The sequence below is a fragment of the Stegostoma tigrinum genome, chromosome 32 (genome assembly GCF_030684315.1).
Source record: "Stegostoma tigrinum isolate sSteTig4 chromosome 32, sSteTig4.hap1, whole genome shotgun sequence".
Taxonomy (NCBI): Eukaryota; Metazoa; Chordata; class Chondrichthyes; order Orectolobiformes; family Stegostomatidae; genus Stegostoma; species Stegostoma tigrinum.
The window spans coordinates 9551584-9576132 of NC_081385.1; the positions used below are offsets into that span (position 1 = coordinate 9551584).

Genomic DNA, 24549 nt, shown 5'->3' on the forward strand with positions numbered 1-24549 from the left:
TAATCAGGAGTGGAACACTGGCTGACTTTACCACGTACACAGCTCTTTACAGCCACTTTGTCGAAGATCGATGGACGCAGCACAGTGCAACAATACCATTCCCGGTATCTTTCTCACGGCTAATACGCTGGACGGATTCAGAAACAATTGGAAGTAACTGGGCTGCCTCTGAGGCCGCATTGCCAAAGGGCATAGAGCATCACTGATGTCCTATGGAGTTACAGGCTTGCAAAACAAAATAGCAATGCTGAAACCATCTTGTCAAGAAATCAGCAAACACTGAGTCTAACAAATAAGGACTTGTTTGAACAGAAGATCATAAGACATAGAAACAGAAGTACACCACTCAACCCATAGAGTCTGCTCCACCATTCAATTAGATCTTGGTAGTGGAGGTTGGTAGAAGTCAAGTTGGACTCCAAGGGAGTCAAGGGTTATTGAGGACACACAGTAAAATAGAGTTGAGTTGAGAGAGATCTGATCAGCCACGATCTTATTGAAGGGCAGAGCTGGCTCGAGGGGCCTTGTGTTCAAAAGGATACATTTTACAACATTAAGAACAGAAGAAATGACCACCAAACTCCCGAAAGGGGCAAAAGTTCTAAAATCCCTCATTGTCTCTGAACTCAAATAAGCAGAAAACCTCAAAGATCATGTGCATTTACCATTACTGGGAGACACGTTGACAGAACTATCTTCCATCTTGATAGACTTCTTCTCTGTTACTTCCACCTTGGAAGGTGATCGTGTTGGAGAATCTGTGGGTGGAAGGGTAGAATTCATTACAGAATGACATTGAGAGCCTCTAAATATGTTGCAGACTCTGTGTTTGAGCTCAACTAAGAGGTGACAGCCATGGGCGGTGAACCTTGATGATACTAGTTGGCAAGATAGATTAATTACGCTTTTCATGTAATAACGCAGTGTCTGCAGCACAGAAACAGCATCAGGTCAACTGGTCCACATGAGCCTTCTTGCACCTTTATTTTATTCCACCCAATAAGCATGATCTTCTTTGCCTTTTGCCTTTATTGTATGCATCTAGCTTCTCTTAAGCCAATTAATGATATTCTCCTACATTATTCCTAATGGTGGCAAAGGCCACATTCCAATCACTCTTTGGATAGAAAAGTTTTGAATTCCCAAGAGACATGGCTATTTTAAGGAGGAAAAGAGGTAAGAGGTCTTAGGATAGACTGGGCAAACACAGGATGGATGCTCCAGATGACCAGGGAGCTCAGAACCAGGGGTTATCATTTAAGGATTTTGGGTAGGCCATTTAGGACTGAGTTGAAAATGTTCTTCATCCAGTCATGAGCCTACAGAATTCTCTGCCACAGAAAGCAATTGAGGCCAAACATTAAATATTTTCAAAAAGGGATAAGATATAGTTCTTAGGGCTAAAGGGATCATATGGTATGGGGGAAAATGGAAACTGGGCACTGAACTGGATGATCTGCGACAGTCCTGCTGAATGTGGAAAAGGCTTGAAGGGCTGAATGACCTACTCCTGCTCCTGTTTGCTGTGTTTCTAAATTTAAGAGACCACTGCCCCATCATGTCTGTGCTGGTCAACAAGCTGCAATCCAGCCCAATCCCACTTACCAGCTCTTGGCCAATTACCCATAGGTTTGGGTGAGGGGGGAACAATTTAAAAGATTACAGCATTTCCAAGTGCTTTTAAAAGACTATGTGACATTCTACCTCAACTACGTGTTCAAGCCATAAGCTCCAGATGCCGTGTTGGAACCATTCTTGACTGTTTTAAATTTATGACCCTTGATGTTGGTCTCCCCTGAAAGTTAAACCACTCGAAGATTATGTTAGGGTAATCGTGGATGTTGATAGGTGTTTGCTACAATCTTCCTTTTCCTAAAAAAAGGAAAGTGCACTGCACACTGGGTATGTTACAGACATACTTCTAGGATGTACAGGGCGAAAGACACAATCCACATTTATACCAGACACAGAAAAGGTGCTCCATTGTTCAACATTTCACCTGAGTAACCAGTCCTCTTGGATGAGCCTTTAATGCCAGGGTTATCTTGGGGATGCCTCACAGCCATTTCTGGTCTTGGACTCTGTTGGCAGCTCTCGGAATGGCAAACTGAATCACATGCAGGAATACCTGACAATGGCAGCCAGAGTTCCTCACATCCTGAGGACATCAGACACACTAAGGAAAATCATACAGTACCATCCCTAACTGGCTCAGGGATCAAACCTTGTAGCATTATGTTTTAAGGAAAGCTAACAAATTTGGGCTGATAAAAAATGGTGACTTAAGAGGTGCTGACATTTTTAATGTGACAGAAATGTCATCGAGGGTGCTTCAGGTGAGCTGTTCAATATGTCTCCAACATAAAAAAAGAGACCATTCAGCCAATTGAGTCTGCAGTGACGCACCAAAGAGCATCCCCTAACCCCATCCCCATAACCCACATTCCCCATGGCTAATCCACTTGCATATCCTTGAACCCTACGGAGCAATTTAGCACCGCCAATTCATCTAACCTGCAGACTGTTGGAGGAAACTGGAGCACCCGGAGGACATCCATGCAGACACGGGGAGAATGTGCAAACTCCACACAGACAGTCACCTGAGGGTGGAATCGAACCCACGTCACTGGTGCTGTGAGGCTGCAGTGCTAACCACTGAGCCACTGTGCCACCCTTAGATTAGTAGCATATTATCACTAAGCTACATCGCCTCCTATCTTCTAATATGTCACTTTCTTCTTTCTTAATTTAAGATGCTCCTCAAAACCAACCTTTTCAATTAAGTTTTGGTTTACCTCTTTTAATCTAGCATTTTATCTAGCTCAATGTTAATTTTTTCTTTGATTATTCCTGCAAATATTACTTTTTATTCCTTTTTATCTAAAATACCTAGAGGAGAATTTTCTCACGCAACTTTCATGTGGAAGCAGAGCCATTCCTGAATCCACAAGGAGTATAGCTGCTTCTGGGTGATGTGACTACCCAGGCAAAGTCACCCATTACACACTGCATCAATGCCAGTGCTTAAGCAGGTCCCTTCAGATCAACATCAAATAGATGTCTCCAATGCCATGTGAGTGCAACTACACATCTGTCGGAGTGCATGAGCAATACTTTAATCCCACTCCCTTGTCATGGCTTTGCAACTAGTCAATAAAATGCACCTGTTACCATGGAAGCACTGACATATCCATTCTATCACAATAAGTCCACAAGATGTCGGAGTAGAAGTAGGCCATTCAGCCCAATGAACCTGCCAGTAGAAGAGTACAGCACGGAAACCGACCAATCAGTCCAACTTGTCCACACCGTCCAGATATCCCAATGTGACCTAGTCCCATTTGCCATCATTTGGCTCAAGCCCCTGCAAACCCTTTCTATTCACATACCCATCCAGATGCCTTTTAAATATTGTAATTGTACCCGCTTCCACCACTTCCTCTGGCACACACGCACCACCCTCTATATGAAGAAAGTTACTCCTTAGCTGCTTTTTAAATTGTTCCCCCCTCACCCAAACATATGCCCTCTAGTTCTGAAATCCCCCCACCCTGGGAAAAAGACTTTGCCCATTCATCCTATCCATGCCCCTCATGATTTTATAAATCTCAATGAGATCATGGTTGATCTAATCATTCTCAATTCCACTCTCTTTCAACTTTCCTGTAGCCCCTAACGACAATGAAGTAAAGCTGTTAATGGGTCTCATGTTTGTGAATTATGGTCAAATCCATGAATCTGAAACAGACCAAGCATTTCAAATTGAAGAAAGATGAGCACCTGTACAATTGGACCACTGCACAGACATGGTGTCCTTCCTTGTAATCCAGAATTTTCAAAATAGACTCTTTATCAATTTGCTTTCCAAGGACAACCAGAACTGAACCCTCCAATTCATAATGGAACAGCCGTCACCACCGTGAGCACAGATAGAAGCTGGAGTCTCACCTATCTTTCCATCCATCTTGGGCCGGGATTGGATGGTCGTTACTGTTGTCACTATGGTGCCATCAGGCATTACGGTTCGGTCCATTTCAATTTTTTTGGTAGGGGTGACTGTTCTTGCAGGGACCAGCGACTGGGTTGTCTTAGAATCTGTCGGTTCTAAATAATTCAACTGCAAAAAAAAAGTTGTCTTATTACTACATGCTTCTATCTGCAAAGTCCCCCTACTCTACTCATGTTTTCACATCATTACATCTTTGTCATCTTACTCACCAACCAATTACAATAAAACAGAGGATTTGTTGGCTATTTTGGCATGTATTGCACATCTGCAACTGCCCTCGAGAAGGTTAGCTGGGATTTTAAACACAATTCAGTAATTTGCTAGGCCACTTCAGAGGGTAGTTATGAGTTGTCTACATTGCTTGTGGGTCTAGAGTCACATTTGGGCCAGGCCAGGTTTAACAAACAGATTTCCTTCTCTGAAGGACACTGGTAACAGATGGATCTTTACATGAACCCAGTAGTTCTGTCAACACCTCCCATTAGTGATATAAAAGGTTTATTCCTGATTTATTTGATTTCATTTATGCTCTAAATGTTTCAGTGTCTCTAGGTTTTTGTGTGATTAGATTCAGAGACATTTACAGAAAGAAGCTATTCAGTCTACCATGTCGGCACCTGGTCAACGAAGATCTGTCTACGCTAATCCCATTTTTCAGTTTGCTCAGTCTACAGCTCTGGAGGCTATGGCAATGTAAGCGAATACCTAAATTTGTTTCTTCATTCATTCGTTCATGGGGTGACAGCATCACTGGCCAGGCAGCATTTAATGCCCATTCCTAACTGCCCAGAGGGCAGTTAAGAATCAACCAAATTTCTGTGGGTCTGGAGTCACATGTAGTGATGGTAATGATGGCAGAGATGATGGGAATTGCAGATGCTGGAGAATCCAAGATAACAAAGCGTGGAGCTGGATGAACACAGCAGGCCAAGCAGCATCTTAGGAGCACAAAAGCTGACGTTTCGGGCCCAGGCCCTTCATCAGAGAGGGGTCTCTGATGAAGGGTCTAGGCCCGAAACGTCAGCTTTTGTGCTCCTAAGATGCTGCTTGGTCTGCTGTGTTCATCCAGCTTCACACTTTGTCATCCAGGTAATGATGGCAGTTATCTTCCCTAAGGCCATTAGTGAACCAGATGGGTTTTTCTTGACAATCAATTCAAGGTCATCATTAGATTCTTAATTCCAGATATTTATTGGAATCAAATTCCACCACCTGCCGTGGCGGGATTTGAACCCGGGTCCCCAGAACATTATCTGGGTCTCTGGTTTAACAATACAGTGATGATACAACTAGACCATTGCCTACTCTGCTTAAACGTTTTTGGAGTTCTGACTCAACGACTGTTTAAGGCAGCAAGTTTCACAGTCCCACTACCCTCTGAGTGAAAATAAAAAACCTTCAAGTCTCCTCTTTGTCTTCCTGTCCTTACCTTCAATCTATGGCTCCTGCTTAGTAGCCCCTCTACTAATGAAAAAAGTAACTTCCTATCCACCATATCTGTATCCCTCATAATCTTACACACCTCTATCAGGTCTCTTCTTAGCCTTTGCTGCTCAAAACAAATCAGCCCCACACTATTAATCTTTCCAGATAGCTCAGTTCCTCCAGCCCAGACAGTGTCCCTGCAAATCACCTCTGCACTGTGTCTAGTGCCAGCACATCTTTCCTACAATGTGGTGACCACAACTGCAAATGGTTGCTGTTTAACCAGCATTTTTTTTACAGCTTCAGAATATTATATTGCTATGGAAGAAACTCTCTGCGTCTGGGCCTTATTGAACTATACCATACTCTTTGCGAATGAGCCTTGATGGCAAACAATTCAACTGTAAGAAGCTTCAAAACTGAGCTCTGCATTTAACAGGGGAGTAAACCCAGAATTGAGCGGCTTAGTTGTCCTCAAGCTAAAGTCTACAAACTGTTCAGATTGAATGTACTCTCCTTGCCTTTGTTTTGAGGCAGATGCACCTGCTAATTGTTTGTGGTCTGCAGCATAAGCTATTTGCACATTTACATCAAAATTGAACAAAGAGGATCTTTTACTTTGAGTGCGACACTACATCCTTCAGAGGAAGCCAGCAGCTTCTGCTTACAGAAGATAACAAAGTGAGGCCAGCACTGGGGATAATTAAAATAAATTTAAAAGTTTTTTTTGGCAAGATTGATAGGTTACCTCCAGTGACACTGATCCAGTAGGAGTATTTGACATCTCCGGCGTGGCTGTTAACGGAAAACTATGACATCGAGAAGGGGATCTCCGAGATAAATCCAGTGGGATCACGCTCTGTCCTAAAAGCACGTCTGCAAAAGAATGAACAGGGTCTGTGATTGCTTCTTGTGCTGGTCTATATCATCTATTCACCAATCACTGGGAACAGTACACGAACAGGTCAGTTTCTTCACACACTTTTCTTTATATTCATACACAGGATGAGGGTGTCACTGACCAACAAGCATTTATTGCCCACATTTTGCCCATTATTGCCCAGAGAGCAGTTATGAGAAAACCACATCGCTGTGGTCTGGAATCACATATAGGCCAGACCAGGTAAGGATGGCAGATGGGCTTTTCCAACAATCAACAATGGATTCACGGTCATTATTAGATTTGTAATTCCAGATATCTATTGAATTCAAATTCCACCATCTGCTGTGGCAGGATTCGAACCTGGGTCCCCAGAACATTGTCTGGGTCTCTGAATTAACAGTCCAGCGATAATACCACTGGGCCATTGCCTCCAACTGTTTCTCTTCCAATGCTGATCCAACTGAGATTGCCATATTGATACAAAGCAGAAGTTCATGTCTCAACCCTGCACAGCACAGTCCCATCAATCCATGAAGCCATTGCACAATCAGCTTCAGCCCTTCTTGTGAAATTGGAATTCCCGGGGATTTTTGTCATATAATTTGTCAGGTCTGACTATACGTGGTATGCTCCAAAAGCAGTTTACATCATCGCAGGAAGTAATACAATGCCATAAAATCTTGTTCTCTCTCACAGCTTCTTGTAAGTTGAGGCCATAGTAAGATGTTTCTTTATAAAGTTAATATTTTGCTTGTGTCAGCAGACTCTTTAATTGTTCCTTAGCAATACAATAAGACAGAGAGAGTGTTCTAATTTTCTCACTTGTCCATGGAAAGAAAGCATATGCCCTCTAATGAAGAATAAAACCACCAGGGAAAAAAGCTAAGACTCAACTCTTGTAGACTAGTCTCTTGACCTCCCTAAGGGATATTCAGCAGGACTCACAGTTCAATAATTAGCCAAAAGGAAATTCAGTCTAATTTGTTTGGATTGCTGCACTTATACGATTTAACAGAAGTGCAGATCTGGCAGGATGGCTAGGAAATTGGGGCCTTTGGGTCCTTTGGGTCATGCGTATCACTCAATGATATATAACTAAGGGAGAGGTATGAATGTAAATAACGAGCTGAATTATGCAGAAGACTTGTCATGTTAATCTTGTCCACGTTCAGTTCCTTGGAAACTGCCAGATCGTTAAGTTTTCAGCTGAGTCAAGAGATTGGGTTTGCAATTCTACTCCAACGACTTTATCACAAAATTGAACCTGACAACCCAGTGTGGTACTGAGGGGGTCACTGTGCTGTAGGGGCCTGCTTTTCGATGGGAAACGCTGCTTGCCCAGTCTGGTGAATGTTACATTTCTCATTTTAAATTTAAAATTTAAAGAACAGCAGGGAAGTTCTCCAATTTTTCACAGTTCTCAATTTTTAATCCTTGACTAATATTATAAAAAGTACATCACCACATGTTCATCATCATATTACTGTTTATCAGAGCTTGCTGTATTTCAAACATTTGATGACATTTATTTTTAGGGCATCTTTAGGTACCGAAAGTCACTATATAAATGCAATATTGCTCTTCTTGCTTCATTCCCTATTTAGCCTACTGAGCACAAGACCTCTGGCTTTGAAGCTTGTGGTTAATGAGAATGTTTGTGTGTGAAGCAAACACTTACTCTCACTGTGCTCCAACTTTTCCATGATTTTCACTTTCATCTCTTTGCTTCTTGCCCCCAGCTCACTAGAAAAGAATACAGAGAGATGAAGAGATTAATGGTGAAAACACTCAATACCAGAACAACCATCACAAACAGGCAGAAAGGACAAGGTGAGGGCGATTGGATAACTCTTTCAAAAGAACTGCCTGATCCTGCCCTGTGAAACTTATTTGTTCCTCCCCGCTTTGATATTTTTCTCCCCTGTCTAATCCCTCCTTATTTACACTGTTGATGCTTTACATCTGTTTCAGAATTTCCAGTTTGCAGGCTCCAGCTGCCTCCTCCTCACCGCAGACATGCAATCCCTTTACACTTCCATCTCCCACCAGGATGGTCTCAGGGCTCTCCGCTTCTTCCTGGGAAGAAGGACTGAACCATCTACATCCACCTGGCTGAGTTCATGCTCACTTTGGACAATTTCTCTTTTAACTCCTCCCACTTTGTTCAGGTCAGAGGAGTAGTCACGGGTACCCGCCTGGGCCCCAGTTATTGTCTGTCCTTTGTGGGCTATGTGGAACATTCCTTGTTCCAGTCCTACTCCAGCCCCCACCCACAACTCTTTCTCTAGCACATTGATGGCATCATCATTGCTGCTTCCCTTTCTCCTCCAGAACTGGAATTGTTATCTACCTCTTTTCAAATTTCCACCCTGCTGTCACCTTTACCTGGTTCATCTCCGACTCATCCCTTCTCTTCCTCAACATCTCTATTTGCATTCCTGGGGATCGATTGGCCACCAATGTCCAATAAAAACCCAACAACTCCAGTTATCTTGACTACACATCCCCACATCCTGCTTCCTGTAATGACTCTATTCCATTCTCCCAATTCCTCTGTCTCCGTCAGCTTCGGCGAACAACTGGGCTCTGTCCATTAAAATAACCCCGAGCTTCCGACTGCATGCAACACCATCTCGTTCCAACGCCGACATTTCTATTGCAGTGTTCCAGCAAGCCTCAGTGCAAAGCACAAAAAACATCTCATTTTTCACTTGGGGATCCTGTAGCTTCTAGGACTCAACATAGAGTTTAATAACTTTAAAAGCTGATTCTATCCTTCCATGTTTTGTACCCAACTCCACACCCTGGTCCTGTCATGACATGGGCTCTCAGCACTGCAGACCCATTCTCTCCTACTCTCAGCTCTCATTAATCACTTAATCAGCTTTTCTTCTGTCCTGGCCTGCTATCAATAATCCCCTCATCTACCTTTTTGTATATCACTCTATCTAGGCTCCTTCTCTGCCAGTCCACTTAACTCTTCAACCCCCAACCACGCACATGCTCACCCTCACCTTGTCTTCAGCATAATATTGCATTTCCCTCGCTGTTATCAGTTCTGATGAATAGTCACTGGATTCAAAATGTTAACTCTCCTTTTGCTCTGCAGATGCTGCTGGACCTGTTGAGTTTTGCCATCAGTTTCTAATTTTGCTTGGTAATATAAGCTTCTTCCCAAGGGCTTGAAGACAGATCATTAAGTCCTTCACTGAATTTTTGAGCTTCTGAAATGTACACCTCAGCTTTCTCCGAGTCACCACTAGAACTTTGACTGCAGGTGACATTGCTGAATAGCAGGACACCCACAAAGTTCCAACCTCTCTCTGGACTGTTCTCTACCATCAAGTTGTGCCGTTACATCCACTTAAAGGGAAAATGCTTTGGATTTTGCCATAAACCTTAAATGGCAAGGAAACTATGTCCAAACATTGGTATCTATAGACTCGGGGATGGCTCACTTTAGCTTCTAATCCTACCCAAACATTATATTTATGTGTACATCTTTCAAAGGATTCTTTGTGAATGCTGCAATACTGCTTTTTAGTCAAAGGCTTACTAATAGCATTACATATTACACCGTTTCATCTCAGACTTTTTCCAATTCTGATCAAACTTCGGAGACCTAAAACTTTCTCTCTCCACAGATGTGGCCTGAGTGGCGGTCATGTCAAGCATTTTCTGTTCAGCCTTGCTTTATAGAAGTTCACGTGTGAATCTGGGCACATGTGTTGTGTGTAGATTCCTATCAGGGTCATTAGATTCTCTACCCGCATGTGAAAGTGCAATTTTGTGTTTTAAATGCACAGCTGAGAGCTCAAGTTCCAAACTGAAAAATAAGTATGAGTCACATGTGTATTGCTGCCGAGCAGTCTAAGGTGCTAACCTGTACTTAAGCATGTGTTTGAATCCCAACACTGCCAAAGCTTCTTGACGTTATTGTCTCGAGGACTGAATTTATTTCTTTTTGATTTGAATTATTATTGTCAAATGTACCTATAAAAGGGCCTGTGTTTAGAAATAAGGGATCTCCCAGTTATAACAGAGATATGGAACAAAAACAAAGTTGCTGGAAAATCCTAGCAGGTCTGGCAGCATCTGTGAAGGGAAAAACAGAATTAACGTTTTGGGTCCGGTGGCCCTTCCTCCGAACTCAGTTCACAGAACCCCAGTTGTGAGGAAGGGTCACCGGACCCGAAACATTAACTCTGTTTTTCCCTTCACAGATGCTGCCAGGCCCCTTGTGCTTTTCCAGCAACTTTGGCTTTGTTCCTGATTTACAGCATCCGCAGTTCTTTCGGTTTTTATTGACAGAGATACGGAAGTTTGGTTTCTCACAGATAGCTGTGCATCTTACAAACTCTTTTTGTCAAAAGGCAGTGGAAGCAGAATCTTTGAATATTTTTAAGGTGGATAGAGGTAGATTCTTGATAAGCAAAGGATAGCTGGGAACATGGGGTAATCAGGGCTCCCTCAAGGGGCTGAGTGACGTACTCCTGCTCCAGTTTCATATGTTGGTCCACTTGATGGGTCACTGGGTTTTCTCTTCATTTAATGTTTTACGTATTGCTCTTGAGTTTGGATATGTACACTCTTTCTCGGTGTATATTCTCTCGCTCACTCTCTGGTATCTAACCCTTTGGAAGGTTTCTTGCTCCGGTAAGATAAATTCAAATCCTGCTACGGCAGCTGTTGGAATTTATTCTCGAATAGAACATAGAGCATAACAGCACAGTATGGGCCCTTTGGACCACAATGTTGTGCCAACCTATTATCCTACTAAGATCAAACTACCCTGCATATCCTACATTTTACTATCCTCCATGTGCATATCCAAGAGTCGCTCAAAAGTCTCTAGTCGGAAGCTATTCTCTGAAAAGATGTCATGAAAAGATCGTCAATTGTGGTAAAATTCCAATGAGTTCCTGGCCAAAAGATAAAGAAATTTGCCATCTTTACTAAGTCTCACCTTTAGGGATGGAAATCTGCCATCCTTACCCAGTCTGGCCCATGTGTGACTCCAGATCGACAGTGATATGACTGGTTCTTAACCAATTCTGTAAGGTTCCCAAGCAGTGCTCCCTCTAATCTACTTTTTCTTCAGAGCAAACCTCCTCTATCTAGCAGTGACTGCTAGTGCACAGAAAGTCAGAGTGGCTGCAGCTCAGACGGACCATTGGTCCCTGGCAAGCCACTTCGTTCAAAGGCATAAATAAACAAAGAGGGAGAACAAAGAGTAGTGCAGCAAAGGACAAGCCCTTCAGCCCACCAAGCCCGTGCCGACAAATGACCTTTTTCTAAACTTTTGCATCTATATGGTCCAGGGCCCTCCATTCCCTGCTCATTCATGTATTTGTCAGGATGCTTCTTAAATGATGCTGCTGTATGCACCTCCACCACCACCTCTGGCAGCACATTCCAGCCATTTACCACCCTCTGGATCAAAAAACGTGCCTTCTCACATCTCCTTTAAACTTATCCCCTTTTACCTTAAACCAATGTCCTCTAGTAATTGACACTTCTATCTTGGGGAGAAAAAGACTCTGACTATCCATTCTATCCATGTTTCTTGTAATTTTGTAAACCTCTATTAGTTGCCCGTTAGCCGCTTAAGTTCAACTGTAAGCAAACAGTTTTTCCAATCTGTCCTCATAGTGAATGCCCTCCCAACCAGGCAACATCCTGGTAAATCTTTCCTGCACCCTCTCCAAAGCCTCTATATCCTTTTGATAGCGTGGCAACCAGAATTACAACATTCCAAACGTTCTATGCTGCTGCAACATTACCTGCCAATATTTATACTCTCTGTCCTGACCGATGAGGGCAAGCTAGCCATATGCCATCGTGACCACCTTATCCACTTGGGTTGCCATTTTCAGGGAGCTGTGGACCTGTGTACGTAAATCCCTCTGTATGTCAATACTTCTAAGGCTTCTACCATTTACTGTACATTTCCCTCCTTCATTAGACCTTCAAAAATGATTCACCTCTCATCTATCTGGATTAAATTCCATCTCTCATTTTTCCACCCAAGTTCCCAGCCCATCTATATCCTGAATCTTCTGGCAATCCTTCTCAATATCCACAGGTCCCCCAACCTTTGCCTGTAAAGGGTGGTACTTTAGGGAGCGATCAAAGGATTGAGACTAATTGGATACCAACACTGTGGGTGTAGCCCAACCACTACAACCAAAGTGGTTCAAGACAGCAGCTCACCGCCACCTTCTCAAGGCCAACAATAAATGCTAGTCTTGTCAATAATACTCACATTCTATCGAAGAATAAAAACAAAGGATGGTGCTTTCAAATAGTCAACACAGGCTCAATGGGCTGAATACACTTGTTCGGTGTTGTAAGATTCCATATTTCTAAATCCTCAATCTCAAAGGAAACTATTGTTCAAGCCTCCCCTCTCCCTTCTTCAGCATCTCCAGACAAATATCACATCCAGTCAACCTGCACATACTGATCTGTGACAGATTCTAAACAGAACGCAGGGTACATTCTCCATGGATTTTCAGAAATCCTTCAGCGTTTTCAAGGCACCACTCGCTTCTTGAAAAGCTCTAAGGCTTCTGCTTGGTCAGCACGTCCAGTTTGGAGTCTAGGTGAGATCAAAATTGAAAGCTCGAAAGAAAGATTGACAGTGTGAATTTGCACCCGAACTTTTGGCAGAGCAGGATGTCAGTCTGTGACTTCCAGGCTAATAATGGAATCATTGTTAAATTAACACTGATGGATATTGTCCAATTTGTAACTGCAATGTGCTCCACTTACAGAGTACATGATTAGATTAGATTAGATTCCCTACAGTGTGGAAACAGGCCCTTTGGCCCAACAAGTCCACACCGCCTGTTGGAGCATCCCACCCAGACCCATCCCCCTATAACCCCTACACCCCTGAACACTGCGGGCAATTTAGCATGGCCAATCTACCTAGCCTGCACACTGTGGGAGGAAACCGGAGCACCCGGAGAAAACCCACGCAGACACAGGGAAAATGTGCAAAGTCCACACAGACAGTTGCCTGAGGCTGGAATCGAACCCGGGTCCCTGGTGCTGTGAGGCTGCAGTGCTAACCACTGAGCCACCGTGCTGCCCCCAATGATTCATCTGGAGAAAACGCTAAAATGGACAAAGATAAAAGTGTTTTCCAAGTGCATTAAATCTTATGTACAGTTACATATGAGACAAACATTGGTTGGTTCAGAACTTTTTTTTTGCTTGAATTACCAGTAGTTCCAGGACACATTAAATTGGCCCAAGTTGATCATGTCTTGTGTCATTTTGCTTTCTACAGCATTAAGAAACATTGCACATTGCCTCTTCTAGTAACAGAGGTTTTTGATTCAACTCTGTAAAGTAGTCATTTGCAGTTTGCCTGCTCATGGCTATGATGTAATATTCTAGCCAGAAGCTACGCAGCTGAATACACTGCGTGAAAGAAAAAAAAATTGTTCAGGCGTTCAAAAGGTTTCTGATAGATGTCACTAGGTGCTGATGCACTGCCCTGAACAATCAGTAAAGGATTTGATCAAAACCGGTTGTGCAATGCCACTATTAATCTGCTCATTAAATATACATTCACGTTCCAGTTAAATGTTGTTAGAACGCTTGCATCTGCTGATAAAATTGTTCCAGCACTAGAGAAAACAAAAATCCCCAGAATAACTTTCAATTCCCCATTGGGTCAAATCCTGCTAAAGAGTGTTCATTGTGTTGGGAGTGAGTCACTGTTTTTCACTGATGAGCAAACAAACTGAGGTTTGGGATTTCAGTTGATAATATTCTGTACAGCGCGCACGCGCACGCGCACACACACACACACACACACACACACACACACACACACACACACACACACACACACACAACTGTAGTGATGCCGATCTACGTGAAAAGAGATTCAGAACCGAGAGAATCTGCTTAACTTGAGCTTCAGTAGCTTGCAGTTATTGGGGTCTATGACGAGCACCAAAGAACAAACAGAGACTAGTATCCTGTGTTAAATTGCCTCTTCTACCTACCTCCTGCCCAAAGAACCTAAGTTGCCAAGTGGCAAAACCTGACTATTATAAAAGTTTAACCATTCTCATTAGTCAACAATTCTATTATTGTTGTGTTGGGAGATGATCAGGAATGGTGGAAGTTAACTGGATGAATTTTGGTCATATATCATGCAGTAATTCCCACTTTTCTTTGGAATTGATTGATTATCACTAGCTGTCATCGTGGTTCGAATGAAAGATCATTTCCCCTGAATCGTTAATTTTGTTCCTCTCCATACAGACATAGCCAGACCTGCTGAGCATTCCCAGGTTTTTATGTTTGAATTTCAGAATTCCAGCCCCTATTATACCTTGCTTGTGTATCTTAAGTCAGAATTGTGTGTTGTGTGGATCTATCACATTGGGAGTCAAATTCAGCCCTGAACAGTCACATCGTCTCAAAAATGATTACAAAGAGTCACATTCCATTATCTTAATTATAAGAATAGCATTACTGGAAAATGAATAGATTTTGCCAAAGCTTTTTGTCTTGCACTTGTCAGGGCAATACACAAGAATTACCAGAGTAAAGGGAAAATAGAATTTATACCATACAAGAGAACAGTGATGGTTGGGTGTTAAATACCCTCTGATTGACAGAATGCACCAGTTAATGATGACTGGCAGTTAACTGTCTTCCAGAAGTGATCTGGAGCAGGAAATCCCAGTTGTTTGGACTCTCAGAAATCACTGCTCCACAGTCAATGAGCCCATAGCTGTTGTGGTTTCTTCAGTGTATTTTCCTTCCTGTTAGCTTTGTTGACTGGATGTTCCCCAACTCGACTAAAAACAGGAACTGAAGCATGATGCCTACACAGCTTTACAGCAGCTAACTTTAGAAGTCATAGGTTATCGAGTGATGGGCTACAGAAGAAATGAAATTCCTCTATATCTTACTTGCACTGACATTTCTTCAAGGAAAAGCAAAAAGCTCTCTCAAATAATATTGCATTCATCTTAATGTGGGGAAATACTGGCAATCTCTTATTTCTTATTCGACATCTCTTTGTTTTGTTTAATGATAGAATAAACGGTGCAGCTCACTTACAAAATCAGCTCGTCATTCCATTTCAGTTCTGAATTTGTACTTAGAGACTTGGGCATCACTGACGTTGTTCTCTTGAGCTGTACGGGACTATCAAGTTCTAATACACAACACAGCTCTCCACTTCCTGCAAGCCATGAGAGAAAGAAGAAAAGCATTAGTTTGCACGACACAGGATGTGTAGCTGCAATCCACATCTACAATCACATTCTTAAAAGATCAGCGTTACAGATTAATATCAGCCAGATTCTATGGTACCACTTTGAGGGTGAAGCCCCGTTCCAGAACTAAACTGTCATTTCAATGCAGTTTTCTGGCGGTACTGCCGTGTTAGTGATACTCTATTAGAATCATAGAATTCCTACAATGTGGAAGGTCATGTGGCCCATTGGGTCCACACTGGCCCTCCAAACAGCATCTCACCCAGACTCAGCCTCCTACCCCATTCCAGCATCCCCAAATTTCACAAAGCTAACCCATGCAGCCTGCCTTAATAACTATTGCCCAGTAACTCTGACCTCGATAATCATGAAGTGCTTCACGGGGCTGGTTCTAGCCCGAATCAACTGCAGTCTACCAACCTGCTTTGATCCCCTACAGTTTACCTATCAACATAACAGGTCCACAGCAGATGTACATCCCTGGAACATCTGGACAACAAAGAGACCTATGTCAGACTCCTGCTCATTAACTACAGCTCCATCTTAAGCGCCATTATTGTTGGGCCAAAGGGCCTGTCTCCACACTGTAGGGATTCTATGATTCTATGATTATCCCCTCCAGACTGATCTCAAAACTGTGTGACCTCGGACTTGGCTCTGCCCTCTGCAACTGGGTTTTCAGCTTTCAGACCAATAGGCCATGATCAGTGAGGATAGGTAACTGCACCTCCTCTACAATAACACTACAATAACACTGGAGCCCACCCAAGCATACATCCTCAGTCCCCAAGTGTACTCCCACAACTGTGTTGCCAAATTCCAGCTGAACACCACCTACAAATTCACTGGGACGGATGTCTAATAATGACCAGTTTAAATACAGAAGGGAGACAGAGGGCTTGGTGATGTGGTGCAATGTAAACAATCTGTCTCTCAACATCAGCAAAACTGAACAAATGATCATTGACTTCAGAAAGAAAGGAGGAGAACATGCCCCCATCTACATCAACAGAACTGAGATTGATGGAGTGAAGAGCATCAAGTTCCTCGGAGAGATGATAACGAACAACCTATCCTGGACGTCCCACATAGATGTGATGGTCAAGAAGGCACAACAAGGCCTCTTCTTCCTCAGGTAGCTCAGGAAATTTGGCATGTCCATAAGGTCCCTCACCAGCTTCAACAGAAGCCCCATTGAAAGCAAACTGTCCGGTGCATAATGGCCTGGTACGGCAACTGCTCTGCCCAGGATAGTTAGAAACTACAGAAGGTAGTGTGCACAGCCCAGACCATTACAGAAGCCAATTTCCCATCCATGGACTCTATTTACATGGCTCACTGCTGCAGAAAGACAACCAGCATCATTAAAGACCCATCACACCCCGGTAACGATCTCCTACAACCCCTTCCCACTGACAGAAGGTACAGAAGCCTGAAGACATGCACCAGCAGATTCAGGAACAGCTTCTTTCTGGCCATTATCAGACTGATGAATGGGCTGTAACCTCAAATAATGTGACCTACAATGTAACCTGTATGCCTCTCAGCCTTTTTGATCTGTACATCCTTTGCTTGCTGTGATCTGCCTGGACCGCTCATAAACAAAGCTTTTCACTCTATTTCAGCACATGTGGCAATCAATAAAACTATCAATCAATCTAACCTGCACAGCCCAGCACGCTATGGGACCATTTAGCATGGCCAATCTACCTAACCTGCACATCTTTGGACTGTGGGAGAGAACTGGAACACGCAGTGGAAACCCGCACAGACACAGGGAGAATGTGTAAACTCCATACAGACAGCCACCTGAGGGTGGAATTGAACCCAGGTCCCTGGTGCTGTGAGGCAGCATTGCTAAGCACTGAGCCACCGCGCCACCTTCAGATCAGTTGTTCAACCGAAGCCCCATTTTCCTTTTCAGGTGGAATTTTATTTGAAGACGAGTGGACAATGAGCTAAGTGGTCTATGTTTACCTTTGAGTGAACAAGAGATTAACTGACTATTCATCTCCCTGCTGTTTGTGGGATTTTTGTTGTCGATAAAATCATTCACTGTGTTGATCTATAAAATAAGTGACCATGCTTCAATGGCATTTAATTGGAGGTGTAGCAGTTTGGGACACGTTGACAGCATGAAAGACACCATCAGTTCCAGTAACTGCTTCATTTGTTTTGCTTCCTTGACAATATGCTGTCTGCATCATTTGCCAATTCATTTTTTTCCTGTGCCATACTTAAGCCAGGCATTGGTAGCACACAATAGCTACCCATCAACAACATACCCCTCGATCTACGTTTTCTTTTCAGTAAATGCTGTGGCTTAGCTGGCGGTCTTACCAACTCCTTCTGCTCTGCTCACGTTTGCCTTCAGCTCCCTGACCAGCAGCCTGCATCCAGCATTTAATGCTGCTTTAGACGGAGATGCCAATCCCTTCCTAAACTTCTCGGCAAGTACCTGGACAGAAGAAAGAAAGTGGTTAGTTCTTCAGTCTGATTGATGGGTTGATTTTTATTAAGTTTTGTGATCGGATTACTCGCTCACAATCTATCTTCCTCACCAAATCAGCAAAAATGTGTGACCGATCTCCATTGGCTGCCAATCCAAGTGCAACCAATAGGAAATGGTCTTACTATAATGAGGTACATTGAGTCTATATCATGGTGACAGATGCTTTGTTTAAAATATAAGCAAAATATAGTCAGAGATATACAGCACAGAAATAAACCCTTCAGTCCAACTGCTCCATGCCAACCTGATATCTTAATTAATGTGGTCCTTTTTGCCAGCATTTGGCACACATCCCGCTAAACTCTTTGTAGTCATGCATCCAGCAAGATTCCACCTAAGCCTCCACCATTTCTTCTGGCAGCTCATTTCATACAAGTGCCACATTCTGCATGAAAAGGCTGCCCCTTATTTTAAATCTTTCCCCTCTCAGCTTAAACCTATGCCCTCCAGCTTTGGACTCCTCGATCCTGGGGAGAAGAACTTGACTATTCACTCTATCCATGCCCCTCATGATTTTATGAACCTCTATAAGGTAACCCCTCAGCCTCCAATTCTCTAGGGGAAATAGCCCCAGCCTATTTAGCCTCTTCCCTACACCTCAGAGCCTTCAAACCTGGCAATATCCTTGCTGGACCCTTTCACGTTTCACAATATCTTTCCCACAGCAGGGAGACCAGAATTGAATGCAACATTCTAAAAGTGGCCTCACCAAAGTTCTTGGCTTCCTGCTAATGTATATCATCAATACAGACACAATTCAGTTCTTCACTGGACCTCAAAAACTATCAAATTCCTCACCACCCATCGTCTACACTTTCTAACCTTCAGGCTTTGAAAATTCAGCCTTGGTGTTACTGAATACAATGCATTTCTCAAATCATCTCTAATATTTTTCCATCCATATACAGATCAAAGATCAAGAAGACTTCTTTTTCCTCGTTTCCTAAGCTGTGGTTATCACTGGAAAGTCCCGCATTTATTCCTCTATACTGCAAGATTTATGAATCTTGGAATGTCTTCCACCAGGGCTGTTTGTTTAGTTTCTTAATAAAACAATGCACTCTTTCCCTATGACTATAGCAGTAGTTATAGAATTATAGAGCAGTTAACCATTTCACACAAACATTCTTGTGGTTTTACAAAAACTAGCCATGGAAATAAACTAATAACATTCAGCACCACCATCAATGCATGCACATACCCATATGGAAAATCTGTGGGTTTAAAATGATAAAAGGCTACATTGGAATAAAAAAAAGTAGTCACTGTAACATACTCAAGAGATTGTTTGAGATGTTCTTTCCTATCATGTGACCATTTTTCTTCATCCTGTGTAAAGACGTAAGTGCTGTTTGCAGGTTTAAGGTAACTCCTGTCCTTTTCAATGAAGTCAGAAGTTGTTGTTTTCCAAATGGGAGAAGATGGAATTTGTACTGGGCTAGAGATGTCCACAGAACTTGTTTTTGAAGGGCTCCTACTGTCTCACAGACTGCCTTGGGTTTACAGCTCACGTTTACATGCAACGTTCCCACTGAAGTACACTCACTGCCAAGCCACAGATATTGATGGAGTTTGCCCCTAGCTCGCTGGATTTGCCTGGCACGGAGGCCAGAGCACTGAGATCTGATCTGCTCGACCCTCGACTCAATTCAAACAGGAGAAAACAGAATATTGAGGAAAACCAAGACTGAATGAACTGACCCTCAGGTACCCTGCTTCTTTCATCCACTGATCATGGGAACTGCAGATGCTGGAGAATCCAAGATAATAAAATGTGAGGCTGGATGAACACAGCAGGCCAAGCAGCATCTCAGGAGCACAAAAGCTGATGTTTCGGGCCTAGACCCTTCATCAGAGAGGGGGATGGGGTGAGGGTTCTGGAATAAATAGGGAGAGAGGGGGAGGCGGACCGAAGATGGAGAGAAAAGAAGATAGGTGGAGAGAGTATAGGTGGGGAGGTAGGGAGGGGATACGTCAGTCCAGGGAAGATGGACAGGTCAAGGAGGTGGGATGAGGTTAGTAGGTAGATGGGGGTGCGGCTTGGGGTGGGAGGAAGGGATGGGTGAGAGGAAGAACAGGTTAGGGAGGCAGAGACAGGTTGGACTGGTTTTGGGATGCAGTGGGTGGAGGGGAAGAGCTGGGCTGGTTGTGTGGTGCAGTGGGGGGAGGGGACGAACTGGGCTAGTTTAGGGATGCGGTGGGGGAAGGGGAGATTTTGAAACTGGTGAAGTCCACATTGATACCATTAGGCTGCAGGGTTCCCAGGCGGAATATGAGTTGCTGTTCCTGCAACCTTTGGGTGGCATCATTGTGGCACTGCAGGAGGCCCATGATGGACATGTCATCTAAAGAATGGGAGGGGGAGTGGAAATGGTTTGCGACTGGGAGGTGCAGTTGTTTGTTGCGGACTGAGCGGAGGTGTTCTGCAAAGCGGTCCCCAAGCCTCCGCTTGGTTTCCCAATGTAGAGGTAGCCACACCGGGTACAGTGGATGCAGTATACCACATTGGCAGATGTGCAGGTGAACCTCTGCTTAATGTGGAATGTAATCTTGGGGCCTGGGATAGGGGTGAGGGAGGAGGTGTGGGGACAAGTGTAGCATTTCCTGCGGTTGCAGGAGAAGGTGCCGGGTGTGGTGGGGTTGGAGGGCAGTGTGGAGCGAACAAGGGAGTCACGGAGAGAGTGGTCTCTCCGGAAAGCAGACAGGGGAGGGGATGGAAAAATGTCTTGAGTGGTCCCTCTTCCGCACCTACACAGGCCCCAAACCCGACCTCTTCCTCCGGTACATTGATGACTGTATTGGCGCCGCCTCTTGCTCCCCAGAGGAGCTCGAACAGTTCATCCACTTCACCAACACCTTCCACCCCTACCTTCAGTTCACCTGGGCCATCTCCAGCACATCCCTCATCTTCCTGGACCTCTCAGTCTCCATCTCAGGCAACCAGCTTGTAACTGATGTCCATTTCAAGCCCACCGACTCCCACAGCTACCGAGAATACACCTCCTCCCACCCACCCTCCTGCAAAAATTCCATCCCCTATTCCCAATTCCTCCGTCTCCGCCGCATCTGATCCCACGATAAGACATTCCACTCCCGCACATCCCAGATGTCCAAGTTCTTCAAGGACTGCAACATTCCCCCCACAGTGATCGAGAACGCCCTTGACCGCGTCTCCCGTATTTCCCGCAACACATCCCTCACACCCCGCCCCCGCCACAACCGCCCCAAGAGGATCCCCCTCGTTCTCACACACCACCCCACCAACCTCCGGATACAACGCATCATCCTCCGACACTTCCACCATTTACAATCCCACCCCATCACCCAAGACATTTGTCCATCCCCACCCCTGTCTGCTTTCCGGAGAGACCACTCTCTCCTTGACTCCCTTGTTCGCTCCACATTGCCCTCCAACCCCACCACACCCGGCACCTTCCCCTGCAACCGCAGGAAATGCTACACTTGTCCCCACACCTCCTCCCTCACCCCTATCCCAGGCCCCAAGATTACATTCCACATTAAGCAGAGGTTCACCTGCACATCTGCCAATGTGGTATACTGCATCCACTGTACCCGGTGTGGCTTCCTCTACATTGGGAAACCAAGCGGAGGCTTGGGGACCGCTTTGCAGAACACCTCCGCTCAGTTCGCAACAAACAACTGCACCTCCCAGTCGCAAACCATTTCCACTCCCCCTCCCATTCTTTAGATGACATGTCCATCATGGGCCTCCTGCACTGCCACAATGATGCCACCCGAAGGTTGCAGGAACAGCAACTCATATTCCGCCTGGGAACCCTGCAGCCATATGGTATCAATGTGGACTTCACCAGTTTCAAAATCTCCCCTTCCCCAACTGCATCCCTAAACCAGCCCAGTTCGTCCCCTCCCCCCACTGCACCACACAACCAGCCCAGCTCTTCCCCCCCACCCACTGCATCCCAAAACCAGTCCAACCTGTCTCTGCCTCCCTAACCTGTTCTTCCTCTCACCCATCCCTTCCTCCCACCCCAAGCCACACCCCCATCTACCTACTAACCTCATCCCACCTCCTTGACCTGTCCGTCTTCCCTGGACTGACCTATCCCCTCCCTACCTCCCCACCTACACTCTCTCCACCTATCTTCTTTACTCTCCATCTTCGGTCCGCCTCCCCCTCTCTCCCTATTTATTCCAGAAACCTCACCCCATCCCCCTCTCTGATGAAGGGTCTAGGCCCGAAACGTCAGCTTTTGTGCTCCTGAGATGCTGCTTGGCCTGCTGTGTTCATCCAGCCTCACATTTTATTATCTTCCATCCACTGTTTGGTGCCACCATGGTAACCAATGAATCATACACAAGATGGTAAAGGACAGAAGTAATTAGTCACATTGCCCTTTAAACTTGCCCTAGCATTCTGCAAGATCATGGCTTCTACTTTAACTTGACCTTCCCATGCTACCCCATATCCCTCCATATCTTTAGTACTCAAAAATTCATCACAATCTTGAAACCTGTCAATGACTGAACACCCACAGCCTTCTAAGGCAGTGAACTACAGATGTCCACACTCCTCTTAGCAAAGACATTTCTCCTCATCTCAGTCCTAAATGGACAAGTCCCGGAGAAGTAGTAGAAACTCAATCATTGAGCATGTTCAAGAGAGAAGCCAGTAGATTTCTGGAGACTAATGATTTTAAGGGATAAGGGGATAGATTATCAACGACCATCTGTTTGAATGATAAAGCAGACTGGGCGGGCTGAATGGCCTAACCCTGTTCCAAATATCCTTTTCCTCAGGTTGTAACCACGTGCAGCCAAGAGAAACATTTTCTCAGCCTCCAACTGTTAAAACACAAAAACATTTTATATGCGGCAGTTAGATCATTCTTCTAAACACTTGGAAATATAGGTCAAGCCTACTCAATCTGTTCTCACAAGAGAATAGCAAGAACCTCTCTGGTGAACCTCTGTGGTGGCTATTCTTATTAGGAGCCAATAGGCTTGAAATTGGACATGAGCAGGGGTTGAAAAAAAGCAGTCACACGTTGTTTGTCTGTTCTGCGTCTCTCCTGATATTCAAAACCATTGATTTGAATGGAATGCACTATCGGTGATGGGATACAATACACAGCAATTGCAATCCTAGAATTATCCATATCCAAACTCACCCCGAAATAACTCGAAAGAAGAAAGCCTTTGGTTAGTGACTATGGTCTAATATCACATCTGTGTCACCTTGCAACCAGAATTTAGGATTTGCAGCCCAGTGACCAGAAGGAAGATGCTGAGCAAGAATCCAACTCAAATAGGAGCACACATCAGTAACAGCCAGCCTTGAGTAGCCGACAGAGACTCCAAACAAATTCCAACTCAGACCAAGTCTGCAGGTGGCTGCAAACTTTGTCAATACTTCTGTCCTTTGGTGAGAGACTATGGTGTTCTTAGGTTCTCAGAAGGGGCAAACCACTTGCTCATGTATATTCTTTGTGGGAATCTGGAGTGAGGGACATACAGCCTATCAGAGATGGAATGGGTAAAAATAACAAAAAGGTACGACTTACTGTTGTGCTTGCTATGTGCGCCTTGAGATTGACCAGCATGGCTGGACTAGTGCTGATGATTGTATCCTCAATCAGTTCTTGAATGGTGGAAATATCTGCTTTCCCCTCATTCCCCTGTCCAGGCAAAACAAATGAAAGAGGTGAACAAATTTATTATTCCTTTCTCAGTGTAGTGCTGGAGAATGGAGACAGTCCACTTTACCACCGGCAGATTACCAGATAGCAATACCTGTGTACAGCACATCCTCCAAAGTAATATCACATCTGTGTCACCTTGCAACCAGAATTTAGGTTTTGCAGCCCAGTGACCAGAAGGAAGTTGTTGAGCAAGAATCCAACTCAGACAGGAGCACACAAAGTAACTGCCAGCCTCGAGTAACCGACAGAGACTCCAAACAAATTCCAACTCAGACCAAGTCTGCAGGTGGCTGCAAACTTTGTCAATGCCAGACATTTACTAGTCATTACTTCATTCACTCTAAAATATGTGGGTTACCAATGCTGTCAAAATACTGCTAATCAGAACATCAAGTCCAAAATGGCAATGCTTCAAGCATGAAGAGCCTTGGGACAGTTTGTACACGAACATTATTAGTTAACTATAAGATGCTGCTGTTCTCAATGGATCCTTTTGTTGTTATGAATCCAGACACCCAGGTAAATATCCACTAACCAACAATACTCCAGTGGATTGCTAACTGAATAACATTGCTATGGTCACAGGGCAACTTGTCTCTCAGTGCATTTCCATTCCTTTTTCTTTCAAAATGAAGGCACATGAGTCCTCATAGAAACATAGAAGATGGGAGCAGGTGTAGGCCATTCAGCCCCTCAAGCCTGCTCCGCTATTCAATATGATCATGGCTGATCACAGAGCTCAATACCATAATCATGCCCTTCGCTATGTTGGGCTATTGGGGGGAAAT

General features: G+C 44.2%; 1 protein-coding gene across 2 annotated transcripts in view; it reads right to left on the reverse strand.

The window, feature by feature from the left end:
* Positions 1 to 24549, reverse strand: part of c2cd2l (c2cd2 like) — a 142785-nt gene that overhangs the window by 12067 nt on the left and 106169 nt on the right. For both annotated transcript variants that reach the window (XM_048562192.2, XM_048562191.2), the window contains exons 5-11: positions 23624 to 23737; positions 17909 to 18026; positions 15411 to 15534; positions 7996 to 8060; positions 6183 to 6310; positions 3949 to 4117; positions 666 to 758 (exon numbers count right to left, since the gene is read on the reverse strand). In XM_048562192.2, the coding sequence (XP_048418149.1) occupies positions 666 to 758; positions 3949 to 4117; positions 6183 to 6310; positions 7996 to 8060; positions 15411 to 15534; positions 17909 to 18026; positions 23624 to 23737 (811 nt within the window). The remainder of the gene's footprint in view (positions 1 to 665; positions 759 to 3948; positions 4118 to 6182; positions 6311 to 7995; positions 8061 to 15410; positions 15535 to 17908; positions 18027 to 23623; positions 23738 to 24549) is intronic.